This window comes from Pithys albifrons, chromosome 2, assembly GCF_047495875.1.
Source record: "Pithys albifrons albifrons isolate INPA30051 chromosome 2, PitAlb_v1, whole genome shotgun sequence".
NCBI classification, from domain to species: Eukaryota; Metazoa; Chordata; class Aves; order Passeriformes; family Thamnophilidae; genus Pithys; species Pithys albifrons.
Genome location: NC_092459.1, coordinates 120457541 through 120471928, shown reverse-complemented (window position 1 = coordinate 120471928; position 14388 = coordinate 120457541). Strand labels below are relative to the sequence as shown.

The 14388-nt window shown below is 60.4% G+C and overlaps 1 protein-coding gene across 4 annotated transcripts in view; it reads right to left on the bottom strand.

The window, feature by feature from the left end:
• The window catches only part of OTOF (otoferlin), a 66181-nt gene continuing 51793 nt past the window's right edge, over window positions 1-14388 (bottom strand). For all 4 annotated transcript variants that reach the window (XM_071547635.1, XM_071547637.1, XM_071547636.1 and 1 more), the window contains 10 exons: window positions 14124-14251; window positions 13465-13635; window positions 11156-11316; window positions 9380-9522; window positions 7384-7472; window positions 5215-5313; window positions 3857-4098; window positions 2442-2620; window positions 2175-2275; window positions 1-1104 (listed from right to left, as the gene is read on the bottom strand). In XM_071547635.1, the coding sequence (XP_071403736.1) occupies window positions 924-1104; window positions 2175-2275; window positions 2442-2620; window positions 3857-4098; window positions 5215-5313; window positions 7384-7472; window positions 9380-9522; window positions 11156-11316; window positions 13465-13635; window positions 14124-14251 (1494 nt within the window). In that variant the 3' untranslated portion in view covers window positions 1-923. The remainder of the gene's footprint in view (window positions 1105-2174; window positions 2276-2441; window positions 2621-3856; window positions 4099-5214; window positions 5314-7383; window positions 7473-9379; window positions 9523-11155; window positions 11317-13464; window positions 13636-14123; window positions 14252-14388) is intronic.

Here is a 14388-nt window from a genome sequence, read left to right as displayed (position 1 = left end):
AATTATTCAGTGAGGGTCTTGCACACTGGAGGCTGGGAAAGGTGGCTCTTCACCAGCTGGATATCATGGAGAAGAGCCCTTCCTGAACATACATGGCAGGAAAGACTCCAGCCATGGTCATCAATCCAAACAAAATACGTGGAGAATCCAGAGGGACACGGGGAGCTCCCACTGTGCCACAGATCCTGTGAGCCCTGGGGACCTGCAGCCACCAGCACGTGTGGGGGGTTATTTTAGGAAGGTGTTTGAGCTGAGGGACACCCCCATGGGGAGGGAAGGGCAGGGTCTGGCCCTCACCCACCCCCAGGGCTCCCTGTGGGGCCGCGGTGGCTGCTGGGGCACCGTGTCAGGTGTCCCCGTGGTGGGACCAATCCCTGTGCCAGGGAACTGTGACCTCCAGAGCTACGAGTGGGGCAGGGATGGTGCTGGCAGGGGGGACACCACTGGGGGTGCTCTGTGCCCTCACACTGGTGGGACTGGCATGTCCCCAGCTGCTCCAAGCCAGGTCCCTGCTCCATCCTGGTTTCTGAACATCCCTCCAGGAGCCTTTTGAGAGCACTCCCACAGCTCCATCCGTGCAGCCCCAGCTCCCCTCTCCTTCCCCTGGGACTGGACTGAGGTCCCCAAGAGGGCACCGGCCACGACCCCAGTGGGCAGAGGCCTCTGAGCCCCCTGAGCCCACTGGGCACCTCTCCCAGCCCCGGCGAGGGATGCACAGCCCCGGGATGGATGGCAGCCCCCAGCCCCATTTCTCTGGGGCCAGAGCCTGAAGAACCTGCAGAGGAGGAATCAAAGAGGAGGCCCAGCAGCGCCAGCAGGAAGGAGATGCCCCCCGAAGCTGCCGAGGGCTGCGGGGAGGAGAAGGATGTGGAGCCCGGGCAGGCTGTGCCGCAGGGCTGGGAGGTGGGAGAGGCTCCTGCTCTTCAGGCTCCCAGCAGCTTCTTGACCATGTACCCCGGCATGCTGTAGAGGAAGAGGGCAATCATGATGAGGAGCAGCAGCGCCAGCACGATCTTGATGATGAGCCACTTGTAGCGCGTGCAGATGAGGTATTTGATGGACTTGAGCGGGTTCAGGAACCAGATGAAGGACGTGTCCGGGCGGCTGCGGGGGAAGCAACGCCCGGCGTTATTTCAGCACCACGGAGAAGGGTGCCCGGAGTGCTGTGGCTGCCCCATCCCTGGAAGTGTCCAAGGACAGGTTGGACGGGGCTTGGAGCAACCTGGGCTGGTGGGAGGTGTCCCTGCCCATGCCAGGGGGTGGAAGAGGAGGAGCTTTAAGGTCACTCCCCACCCAAACCCTTCCATGATTCCAAGATTCTATGACATGTGCCAGCAGAAGGACTGCAGGCTATTGAGGGAAGAGGAAGATTCCAGTCAATGTTGGAGCTGGTGGGGAGGAGCAGAGAGGAGGAGGAGGGGGTGGAAGACCAAGGGAAGGAGATGGAGCCAAGAGGAGAGGCAGAGGAGGAATGGATGAAGGCAAAGCAGTGGGGCAGTGAAGAGCAGGCAATGGGGGGCACCAGCAGTGGCTCTGCCCATGACTCTCAGTCATTCCCACATCCCCCAGTGTGACTCCTCCACACTTCCCATACCTGTGTCCCTCCTGAGGGATCATCCCACCACATCTCCCAGAGTCACTGAATCCCAGAGTGGTTTGGGTGGGGAGGGACCTTAAAGCTCATCCCATTCCTCTCCCTGTCATGGGCACGGACACCTTCCACCAGCCCAGATTGTTCTAAGTCCTTTCCAGCCTGGCCTTGGACACTTGTAGGGATGGAGCAGTCACAGCTTCCCTGGGAATGCCATTCCAGCCCCTCCCCAACCTCACAGCCAAGAACTCCTTCCCAATATCCCATCTCTCCCTGCCCTCTGGCACTGGGAAGCCATTCCCTGTGTCCTGTCCCTCCAGCCCTTGTCCCCAGTCCCTCCCCAGCTCTCCTGGAGCCCCTTCAGGCCCTGCCAGGGGCTCTCAGGTGTCCCTGGAGCCTTCTCTTCTCCAGGTGACCCCCCAGCTCTCCCAGCCTGGCTCCAGAGCAGAGGGGCTCCAGCCCTTGGAGCATCTCCATGGCCTCTGCACTCATTCCCAGAGCCCAGAGCTGGATGCAGCACTCCAGGTGGGAGCAGAAGCCCAGAATCCCACATGCCTGCTCTGGGCAAGGGTTTCCCACTTACTTGGGTTTCTCCAGGGGATCAGGCTCGTTCCGAGCCAGCCCAGCGGGGGATTTCTCAGCCTCCTCAGCTGTCAGAAGGTGCAGTTCAGCCTCGACTTTGCCCTGCAGGGAGCAGAGAGCTGTGCTGAGACCTGGGGCACGCTCCCACCTCAGCCCCCAGGACAGGGTGACAGAGGGGCCCTCAGGAGATGCAGTGGGAGGGGATGGAAGGTGTCTGCCAAGAGTGTCACCCCCAGGGTGCAGACCCCTCCCTTTTGCCCATCCTTACAGTGATCTCCAGCTCATCGTTCTCATCTCTGGCCACGAAGGGCCACCAGCCCTTCACCCGCTTCTGCTTGAAGATGGAGATCATGGGCAGCTCTGCCTCGTTGGTCACCATCTCCAGGCTGCACTGCTTGGACGTCTTGGCCCCCCGGGGAAAGCGGTTCAGGTCCAGCTCGATGGCCCCTGGAGGGAGAAAGGGGAGCACAGGGGTTGGCACCCCCACAATGCCGAGTGCTTGGCTGGAATGGGCTGGACCAGCCTCTCCTGCCCGGGGGAGCAGCTCTGAACCGGCTCTGGGAAGGAAAATGCTGATGGTGCTACAGGAGCAGTGGAGACAAGGGCTCTCAGAATCAGGGAATTTGGGTTGGAAAAGCCCTCCCAGCCCATGGAGCCCACCCTGTGCCCGATGCCCACCTTGGCAAAGCCCTCCCAGCCCATGGAGCCCACCCTGTGCCCGATGCCCACCTTGGAAAAGCCCTCCCAGCCCATGGAGCCCACCCTGTGCCCAATGCCCACCTTGGCAAAGCCCTCCCAACCCATGGAGCCCACCCTGTGCCCGATGCCCACCTTGGCAAAGCCCTCCCAGCCCCTGGAGCCCACCCTGTGCCCGATGCCCACCTTGTCCCCCAGCCCAGAGCACTCAGTGCCACGGCCAGTCCTGCCTTGGGCACCTCCAGGGCTGGGCACTCCAAACCTCCCTGGGCAGCCCCTGCCAGGGCCTGCCCACCCTTTCCAGCAACCAATTCCTCCTCCTGTGCCCCCTGCCCCTGCCCTGGCCCAGCCTGAGGCCGTGCCCTCTCCTCCTGTCCCTGTGCCCTGGGGCACAGCCCGACCCCCTGTCCCGGCTCCCCCCTCCTGGCAGGGATTGCAGAGCCAGAAGGTGCCCCCTGAGCCTCCTTTGCTCCAGGCTGAGCCCCCCCAGCTCCCTCAGCCCCTCCTGCTGCTCCAGCCCCTTCCCAGCTCCGCTCCCTGCCCTGCACACGCTGCAGCCCCTCCGGGTGTCTCTTGGCTGAGGGCCCAGAACTGCCCCAGCCCTGGAGGTGCCTCAGCAGGGCCAGCACAGGGACGGGCACTGCCCTGGCCCTGCTGCCACAGCAGGGCTGGCACAGCCCCGGGGCCACTGGCCTCTTGCACACCTGGGCACACCTGGGCACACCTGGGCTCATGTCCAGCTGCTGTCACAGCACCCCCAGGGCCTTTTCCCTCTTTGCAGTCCTTCTGCCCCAGCCTGGAGCCTTCCAAGGGGCTGTTGTGACCCAAGGGCAGGATCTGGCACTTGGCTTGCTTGACCCTCACATGGTCAGCCCACGGATCCAGCCTGTCCAGATCCTTCTGCAGGGTCCTCCTGCCCTCCCATCCCAGCTGCTCTCACCAGCACATCTCAAGGGGTTTGTAGGATGCTGTGGCCCCTCCACTCACCCAGGAAATCATCGGCTGAGAAGTGGTCGGCGTCCCAGACCTGCAGGGTGAGGCGAGCTGGGATCTTGTACTCAGTCTCATCCCAGGAGAACATGGACTCCTTCTTGGAGATGACAATCTTCTCCTCAGCCATCAGGTAGTCAAAGGGAAAGATGTACCTCCAGTTGAAGTTGCCTTCACCAGTCAGCGAGTGGTAATGGACATCAGTGTCCTGTTTGTCCTCCTGCTGACCCTTCAGCCACCTGCAGGGCCAAGGGGAGAGGAGGGGCACAGCTTATATGGGGCAGGAGGGGGCACAGGACCATCCTGTCTGTGCAGCTGGGATGGCTTCAGGATTGGAAGGACCTAAAAGAGGTGAGCAAAGGGCTGGGGCTGTTCCAGTCACTGCAGCAGCATCTCCAGGGGGCACAGTGGGAGTGGGGTCAGGAGGGTTCCAGGGGGAACAGAGAAGATTGGGAGAAAGGGATGGAAATGGGTTGTCTCTGGGCAGGGAGACATTAAAGAGGTGGGCAGGAGCTGGGAGTGTTGCTGGAGCAGAGCAGGCTGGAAGAGGCTCCAGGAGAGCTGGAGAGAGACTGGGGACAATGCATGGAGGAACAGGACACAGGGAATGGCTTCCCACTGCCAGAGGGCAGGGATGGGTGGGGTGTTGGGAAGGAATTTTTCCCTGGGAGGGTGGGCAGGCCCTGGCACAGGTTGGGCAGAGAAGCTGTGGCTGCCCCATCCCTGGGAGTGTCCAAGGCCAGGCTGGACAGGTCTTGGAGCACTCTGGGATAGTGGAAATGTCCCTGCCCATGGCAGGAGAGTTGGAATTTATTTTTGAAGTTCCTTCCTTCACAAACCATTCCATGATTCTGTGATTCCACGATGTGTGCAGGTTTGGGAAGGGGTTTTCTCCTCCTGCTGCATGAGAGGGAAGCAGAGATGGGAACAAACCACAGTTTGGTGCAGAAAGTGAAGTGGAGGTTGCAGGGCTGAAATGCCAAGAGGGGCACCAAGGCAAGGCCAGAGAGGGGCAGACAGGACCGACAGGGAGGCCGTGGCCGTTGCCCCCTGACTGACATGTCAGACATCTCCTCTCCCACCAGCAAGGTGTCATCTTCCCAAACCACCTCAGAGGTGTTCCAGGTAACAACCCACAGCTCAGAGCTGGGCACCAGCCCAGGCCAAGCAGCCAAGAGAGATGGAGAGGCAGAAAACAGCACAGGAAAGACGGGCAGCATTGGCACCCTGCCCACCATCCGTGTCATACTCCCCTTCCCACCCCAGAACCACCCTGGAGACCCCAGTGAGCACCCAGACCCCCCACCCCGGCGAGGAGCAGAGGAGGTGGTGCTGGAATGTCACCCTGTACCTACCCCCGGACAAAAATGTCACTGGATTTCTCGCCAGTGAAATAATCATCGTCCTCCAGGATGACCTCGTCTGTGTTCCACACTATCACTCTGAGCTCATACCTGGCAGGAGGAAAAGCCAGGTGAGGCACAGGGGGAGGGCACCGGGGGTGCTGCCAGAGACCAGCATCACAGGGAGCTCCCAGGGATCCATCTGAGGCATCACGAGGGCAGGAACAGGAGGGGACAATGGATGCATCTGAGGGATGGGACTGTTCTTATGGGACAGGCTGGGAGAGCTGGGATTGCTCAGGTGGAGAGGACAAAGATCCAGGGAGACCTGAGAGCCCCTTCCAGTGCCTGAAGGGGCTCCAGGATAGCTGGAGAGGGGCTGGGGACAAGGCATGGAGGGAGCCAACAGGGCTTCTCACTGCCAGAGGGCAGGGATAAATGGGATATTGGCTGTGAGGGTGGGCAGACCCTGGCAAAGGATGGGGAGGGAACCTCTGGCTGTTCCATCCCTGGGAGTGTCCAAGGCCAGGTTGGATGGGGCTTGGAGCAACCTGGGACATTGACAGGTGTCCCTGCCCATGGCAGAGGGTGGAATTAAATTCTCTTTAAAGACCCATCTCACCCAAGGAATTCTGTGATTCTGTCATTAACAGCCCCTGTTAATTCCCAAGGAGCTTTTGGGAGAGCTCCCCATTGGCAGGGTCAGGGCAGGATCTGCAAAGGGTCACCCTGGCATGTCCATCCAAGGTGGTTTGGACCTCACCCATCTCCTCTCACGGAAGTGTTCAAGGCCAGGCTGGACTGGGCTTGGAGCAGCCTGGAATAGTGGAAGGTGTCCCTGCCCATGGCAGGAGGTTGAAATTAAATGATCTTTAATGTGCCTTCCAACTCAAACCATTCCATGACCTCCATGAGAGCTCAGATCAGCCCCAGCAGTGTGAGCAGAGCAGCAGGGGGAGCTTCTCCTCCTCTGCTCTGAACCCCTGCAAGGCCCAAGCCAAAGGCTTGAGGGGACAGCCCAGGCTTGGGGTTTTGGAGATTTGTGGCCAAAACTGGGTCTGCAAAACAACAAGAGTGCAGCTCCTTTATTTTACTCAAGGGCTCTGTCCCTCCCAAAACAGGCTCCCTGTCCTTGTTAGGACTCCAGGAGCTTCAGACCCTCCAGGGTATTCCCAGCATTGTGTGCAGCAACCTGGGGGTTCCCAGTCCTGTTTGGCTTGGCTGGGAATTTTGATGATGGAGAGATCAGCTCTGGTGGGGTTGGGTGTGGGAAGAGCAGAATCCAGGCTCCTTCCAGCTCCCAGCTCAGCGTGGGAATGCTGAGGGATGTGTGGCCACAAGCACAACCCCAGGGAGTCCTTCAGGTGAGGGGAAGGAGACTTACACCTGCCTTAATCCCACTCCCTTTGGGATCTCCCTCTGGCAGTGCCCTGGATGGGCCCATCTGACTCCTGTCATCTCCTCCAGCCCCCTCCTGGCTGCACCCACAGGTGGGAGCTTATCCCATTCTTTGCCTCTCCAGCACCTCCAGGTGGGATCCAGGGATGTTCCCTCTGCCTGGGATGCACAAGAGGCTCCCACCAGGACTCCCTGGATCACTCCTGTATTCCAGCCCTGGTGGTGGGAAAAGGGACACAGGGACAGAGTCCAGCTGGGCAGGGCAGGACTAGGGGGGATTTTGAGGGAAAAAATGTCTTTCTTCTCTCTGAAGGAGTTGGGAGAGGGCAGGGTGGGGATGAAAGGGCTCTTCAGACACTGCCCTGTCCTGCTTGGAATAACCAGCTCTGTCCTTGTAGCCCCAGGGCTCTGGTTCATTCATCACCTGCTGGAAAAGGCTATTCCAAACTGCCTGGAATGCCATGCCCTGGGATTAACCCATCCTGCATAGGAGACAGTCAGGGCTGGGCATTCTGACTGCCCTGGCCCTGTGCCAAGGACTGGGAATGATTTGATTTCCTACTCTAGAAAGATGGGGGGGCTGCAGGGCATGGGAGGGGTGGGACACCCCCCCAGGAGCAGCTCTGGGAGGGGAGGACACCCCTCAGTGCCTCCAGCCTTGGGGTCTCTGGGAATGCCAATGTGGCTGAGGAGCCTGAGCAGAGGGCTGGGCTGGGGCAGCAGCAGGAGGGGCAGAGCTGGGCTGACCCCCAGGCTCCCCTTATCCCGGGGCTGCTTCCTTACTTCTTGGGTTTCCTGGGAGAGATGTCAATGGCAGGGCCTGGCGCTGGCATGTCCATGGGGAACATGTCCACCCACATCTCCAGGCGACCCTGCGGGGTTGGAGAGGTGCAGTCAGACCCCCCTGACCCTCCCTGCTCCCCCTGCCCACAGTCAGACCCCCCTGGCCCTCCCTGCTCCCCCTGCCCACAGTCAGACCCCCCTGGCCCTCCCTGCTCCCCCTGGCCACAGTCAGACCCCCCTGACCCTCCCTGCTCCCTCTGGCCACAGTCAGACCCCCCTGGCCCTCCCTGCTCTCCCTGGCCACAGTCAGACCCCCCTGGCCCTCCCTGCTCCCCCTGCCCACAGTCAGACCCCCCCGACCCTCCCTGCTCCCTCTGCCCACAGTCAGACCCCCCTGACCCTCCCTGCTCCCCCTGCCCACAGTCAGACCCCCCCGACCCTCCCTGCTCCCTCTGCCCACAGTCAGACCCCCCTGGCCCTCCCTGCTCCCCCTGCCCACAGTCAGACCCCCCCGACCCTCCCTGCTCCCTCTGCCCACAGTCAGACCCCCCTGACCCTCCCTGCTCCCCCTGCCCACAGTCAGACCCCCCCGACCCTCCCTGCTCCCTCTGCCCACAGTCAGACCCCCCTGACCCTCCCTGCTCCCCCTGCCCACAGTCAGACCCCCCCTGACCCTCCCTGCTCCCTCTGCCCACAGTCAGACCCCCCTGACCCTCCCTGCTCCCCCTGCCCACAGTCAGACCCCCCCTGACCCTCCCTGCTCCCTCTGGCCACAGTCAGACCCCCCTGGCCCTCCCTGCTCCCCCTGCCCACAGTCAGACCCCCCTGGCCCTCCCTGCTCCCTCTGCCCACAGAGACCACCCCCAGCTCCTCCTCCTCTCCAACAGCAGCCTGGTCGTGCCAGATGTGGGGCAGGACCTGCAATCCTGAACCCTCCAGATATGGGGCAGGACCTGCAGTGCTGAAAACCCTCCGGATGTGGGGCAGGACCTGCAGTGCTGAAAACCCTCCAGATGTGGGGCAGGACCTGCAATCCTGAACCCTCCAGATGTGGGGCAGGACCTGCAATCCTGAACCCTCCAGATGTGGGGCAGGACCTGCAGTGCTGAACCCTCCAGATGTGGGGCAGGACCTGCAATCCTGAACCCTTCAGAGGTGGGGCAGGACCTGCAGTGCTGAACCCTCTGGATGTGGGGCAGGACCTGCAGTGCCGAACCCTCCAGATGTGGGGCAGAACCTGCAGTGCTGAACCCTCCAGATGTGGGGCAGGACCTGCAGTGCTGAACCCTCCAGATGTGGGGCAGGACCTGCAGTGCTGAACCCTCCAGAGGTGGGGCAGGACCTGCAGTGCTGAACCCTCCAGAGGTGGGGCAGGACCTGCAGTGCTGAACCCTCCAGAGGTGGGGCAGGACCTGCAATCCTGAACCCTCCAGATGTGGGGCAGGACCTGCAGTGCTGAACCCTCCAGATGTGGGGCAGGACCTGCAATCCTGAACCCTCCAGATGTGGGGCAGAACCTGCAATCCTGAACCCTTCAGAGGTGGGGCAGGACCTGCAATCCTGAACCCTCCAGATGTGGGGCAGGACCTGCAGTGTGGAACCCTCCAGATGTGGGGCAGGACCTGCAGTGTGGAACCCTCCAGATGTGGGGCAGGACCTGCAATCCTGAACCCTCCAGATGTGGGGCAGGACAAGGTTCTCCTGTGCCATGAGACCTTCTCCACCCCCTGCAGAAGTGCCCCATGCCCTGGTGGGTTCCCAAGGTGCTCAGGGGAGGAGGATCAGGGACTGAGGGCATGGAATGGGTGCGGCTGGAGCAGGAGGAGATTGAGTCTGATGGGACCAAAGGGTGACCTCAAAGGGGTGTTGATGCCCACGCGCCGCTCTGGGGTGACCACCCCCCTGCCCTGCCCATGCTGAAGGGGGTCAGGGCTGCTTTGCCCACCCTGAGGGGAGGTCAGGGCTGCTCTGTCCCCGCCCCCCGGGCCCCCAGGACCTGCTCGATGCCCGGCTTGTCGGGGTTGAGCAGCGGCCGCGTCTCCACGTGCTCGGGCACCAGGTGGCAGCCTGCCCGCGGGATGTCCTCCCAGTGCCGCAGCACCGTCAGCGCCAGGTGCTCGTCCGTCGGCTTCTTCTGGCCTGGGGGGCACAGCAGAGCCTGGAGAACGGGGCAGGGGGACAGCAGGGACCCTCCCTGTGCCTCCACTGCCACCGAACTGCCCAGTCCTCCCCAGTTCCTTGTGCACGGTTTGTCTTCACCTCTCCCGACCTGCCTCCTTCTTTCTTGGGCACACTGAGAGTGTTGGGCACAGCCCCCCATCTCCCAGTGCTTGGGGGTGCAGTCACATGGAGCAGAGCTTCCTAACCCCTGGAGAAGGTGGGGTGGGCTTCATTCCAATGGTGAAGAACTGCCCAGTCCTCTCCTTTCCTTGTGTGGAGTTTGTCCTTCAGCCAACACTTCCTGACTCCTCTCTCTATCCTGACAGAAGGTCCAATCCCCATCCCAGTCTGGACCCATTCCATGCCCATTGACCACGTTGCCCTCCTGACCTTCTTCTCTCTTTCCTGGGCACAGCCCCCCATCTCCCAGTGCTTGGGGGTGCAGTCACATGGAGAAAAGCTTCCTAATCCCTGGAAAATTCAGGATGGGCTTTGTTCCAATGGTGTGGAACTGCCCAGTCCTCTCCTTTCCTTGTGTGGAGTTTGTCCTTCAGCCAACACTTCCTGACTCCTCTCTCTATCCCAACAGAAGGTCCAATCCCCATCCCAGTCTGGATCCCTTCCATGTCCATTGACGATGTTGCCCTCCTGACCTTCTTCCCTCTTTCCTGGGCACAACCCCCCTCTCCCAGTGTTTGGGGGTGCAGTCACATGGAGCAGAGCTTCCTAACACCTGGAAAATTCAGGATGGGCTTTGTTCCAGTGGTGAAGAACTGCCCAGTCCTCTCCTTTCCTTGTGTGCAGTTTGTCCTTCAGTCAGCACTTCCTGACTCCTCTCCTACTCTCTCTATCTCAACAGAAGGTCCAATCCCCATCCCAGTCTGGATCCCTTCCATGTCCATTGACCACATTGCCCTCCTGACCTTCTTCTCTCTTTCCTGGGCACAACCCCCCTCTCCCAGTGTTTGGGGGTGCAGTCCCATGGAGCAGAGCTTCCCAACCCCTGGAGAAGCCAGGGTGGGCTTTGTTCCAGTGGTGAAGAACTGCCCAGTCCTCTCCTTTCCTTGTGTGCAGTTTGTCCTTCAGCCAACACTTCCTGACTCCTCTCCTACTCTCTCTATCCTGAGAGAAGGTCCAATCCCCATCCCAGTCTGGACTCATTCCATGTCCATTGACCACATTGCCCTCCTGACCTTCTTCCCTCTTTCCTGGGCACAACCCCCCTCTCCCAGTGTTTGGGGGGTGCAGTTCCAAGGATCAGAGCTCCCTAAACCTGGAAAAGCCAGTGGGGATGAGGTGTCTTCCCTGTCCTTTGGACACACCCTGCCAGGAGGAGGATTCAGAGCCAGTTTGGGGACTCTGGGCCATGGATGGCCATGAGTGATTCCGAACTGGGCACATACTGGGAGGTCCATTTGAGGTGGTGATTCCAGGGCTGGGGTGGTTGGGCCACCAAATCTGTCTCAGGGGGGTTGGACTGGACAACCTTGAAAGGCCCCTTGGAACCCAAACCATCCTGTGGTTCAAACCATTCCATGATTCCAGCCCTGGATGAGGAGGGGACAGCCCAGACCCCACTCCCCCCCACAACCCTCACCCCACGGGGTCCTACCATTTTCATCCTCAATCTCCGTGGGGCCGGTGAACACCCTGTTGGCAACTTTCACTCTTCCTCCTGGCCCGAAGTGTGGCCCATCCACCTTCCCCTCCTTGCACAGCTTGGACAGGATTTGGGAGGGTTTCATGGGGTCTCTCCAGGCATTGTAGCCGTGTCTGGGAACAGGAGGGTGAGGTCAGGGGGGCAAGAATCACAGAACCATAGAATGGATTGGGTTGGAAAAGCCCTCCAAGATCATCAAGTCCAACCCTTGGTCCAACTCCAGTCCCTTTACCAGATCATGGCACTCAGTGCCACGGCCAAGCTCAGCTGAAAAACCTCCAGGGATGAGGAATCCACCCCCTCTCTGGGCAGCCCATTCCAATCCCTGAGCACTCTCTCTGCAAAGGATTTTTTCCTGATATCCAACCTAAACCTCCCCTGGCAGAGCTTGAGCCCATCGTGCCCCCTTGTCCTATTGCTGAGTGCCTGGGAGAAGAGACCAACCCCCATCTGGCCAGAACTTCCCTTCAGGCAGTTCCAGACAGTGCTGAGGTCACCTCTGAGCCTCCTCTTCTCCAGGCTGAACACCCCCAGCTCCCTCAGCCTCTCCCCACAGCACTTGTGCTCCAGACCCTTCTCCAGCCTCGTTGCTCTTCTCAGTTGGGTTGGAAGAGACCTCTGAGATCAACAAGTCCAACCCTTGATCCAACCCTTGATCCAACCCTTGATCCAACCCTACTGTGATCACCAGCCCAGGGCACAGAGTGCCCTGGGCTGGTGATCACAGTGGGGTTGGATCAAGACCTGTTGGATTCTCTGTCCCTGGAGGTGTTTCAGAGGACACTCAGTGCCACATCCAGTCCCTTCTCCAGCCTCGTTGCTCTTCTCTGGCCCCACTCCAGCCCCTCAATCTCTTGCCTCAACTGGGGGGCCCAGAAGATTTGGAGGGAAAAGCCATTTTGTCTCCCTTTCCCAGCACAACAACCCCTGCACCCTGAAGGACTCAGGATTCCCAGGGAAAGGATGTGGGGCAGCAAATGGGAAACTTCAGAGCAGATTGGGATGCTCTTGCCCCCAGACTACACTTGGCAAACACCTCGATTCAGCCCTGGAATTCCCAGTGCATCCCACTGGATTCCTGATGTTCAGCATCACTCCATCAGCCTCAGCTCTGACCTCACCCCTCTTCCCAGTCCCCCCAGTGCCTCCTGCCCTGGGAACCCACTGACAACCCACTCCCCTCCCTGCTGTGCTGGTCACAAATCCTGTCAGTGAGGGGATGGCACAGACTCCTCCTTTAATCCTTCCCCACGGCAGGGGGGTTGGACTGGGTGACCTTCAAAGCTCCTTCCCAACCCAAATCCTTCTATGATTAGCAGGAAATAAAGGTGGGAGATTCCTGCAGGCTTGGTGTGGAAGGTGAGGCAGAGGAAGGGCAGGAGGAAGGCTCTGGAAGGTGAGGCAGAGGAGGGGCAGGAGGAAGGCTGGGCAAGGACAGCTCTGAAGGTGAGGCAGAGGAGGGGCAGGAGGAAGGCTGGGCAGAGACAGCTCTGGAGGGTGAGGCAGAGGAGGGGCAGGAGGAAGGCTGGGCAGGGACAGCTCTGGAGGGTGAGGCAGAGGAGGGGCAGGAGGAAGGCTGGGCAGAGACAGCTCTGAAGGTGAGGCAGAGGAGGGGCAGGAGGAAGGCTCTGGAAGGTGAGGCAGAGGAGGGGCAGGAGGAAGGCTGGGCAGAGACAGCTCTGAAGGTGAGGCAGAGGAGGGACAGGAGGAAGGCTGGGCAGAGACAGCTCTGAAGGTGAGGCAGAGGAGGGACAGGAGGAAGGCTGGGCAGGGACAGCTCTGAAGGCGAGGCAGAGGAGGGGTAGGAGGAAGGCTGAGCAGGGGAGGCTCTGGAGGGTGAGGCAGAGGAGGGGCAGGAGGAAGACTCTGGAGGGTGAGGCAGAGGAGGGGCAGGAGGAAGGCTCTGGAGGGTGAGGCAGAGGAGGGGCAGGAGGAAGGCTGGGCAGAGACAGCTCTGAAGGTGAGGCAGAGGAGGGGCAGGAGGAAGGCTCTGGAAGGTGAGGCAGAGGAGGGGCAGGAGGAAGGCTGGGCAGGGACAGCTCTGAAGGTGAGGCAGAGGAGGGGCAGGAGGAAGGCTCTGGAGGGTGAGGCAGAGGAGGGGCAGGAGGAAGGCTGGGCAGGGACAGCTCTGAAGGTGAGGCAGAGGAGGGGCAGGAGGAAGGCTCTGGAGGGTGAGGCAGAGGAGGGGCAGGAGGAAGGCTCTGGAGGGTGAGGCAGAGGAGGGGCAGGAGGAAGGCTGGGCAGGGAGGCTCAGCCCATACATGGAGTAGGTCTGGGACACGCCGCAGGTCGCCCGGTGTTTGCTGTAGTAACGATTCTCCAGGTCAATCTTGGTCTCTCCGATGAGGTCGTCGGTGCCCACCAAGTCCCAGTCGTACACAGCCACCGTCAGCATGGACTCCATGGGGAAGGTGGCCTCGATGTCAAAGGATCTGGGGCAGGGGAAGGAGGGAAAAGCTGCTGGAGGGTCTGGCAGCCACCCAAGGCTGACCCGTGGGTGAGGTGGTTGTTGAACCGAATCTCTGGCTGGGCTGTGCCAGACCCACCAGCCCTGGACAGGAGGTGGCCTGTCCTGGATGTCTCAATTAAGTTTGTGTGTCTTATTCTCACTCAAATTTATGTCTAATGATTCCTAAAGTGATTTGGTCTCAATAAGAGCTGGACATCTCTTTAACACCCAGTATTATATTAACCACATGTGGGCAAAGAAGGACATGGTGGAGGGAGGACACCCTCACTCCTTCCCAGGGAAGTTCTGTGGGATGAGTCCTGTCTTTCCAGCTCAAGCTGTGGGACAGCTCAGGAGCAGGTCCAAGGGCTGGAGTAACTCTGTGACACCCCCCAAGTGGCTCAGAGCTTGGCTCAGGCCCAGCTCAGCCCTTCCAGGCACAGACAAGGCAACAGGGCTGGGACAACTCACTTCCCAAAGACAGGATTCAGCTGCTTGGAGATGTAGTTCTCCTTGTCCTTGATGTCTGTCTTGCCCAGCTTGATGGCAATGTAGGGGTCAGCTTTACCATTGATGTCAGCTGGGTGAAGGTCCGTGGCCTGGGGGGAACAGGTGAGGTGCCTCAGTGCTGTCCATGGCAGGGGACAACTCAGGGATGGCCCCATTTCCCACCCCTGAGTGCCCTGGGCTGGTGATCACAGTGGGGTTGGATCAAGACATGTTGGATTCTCTGTCC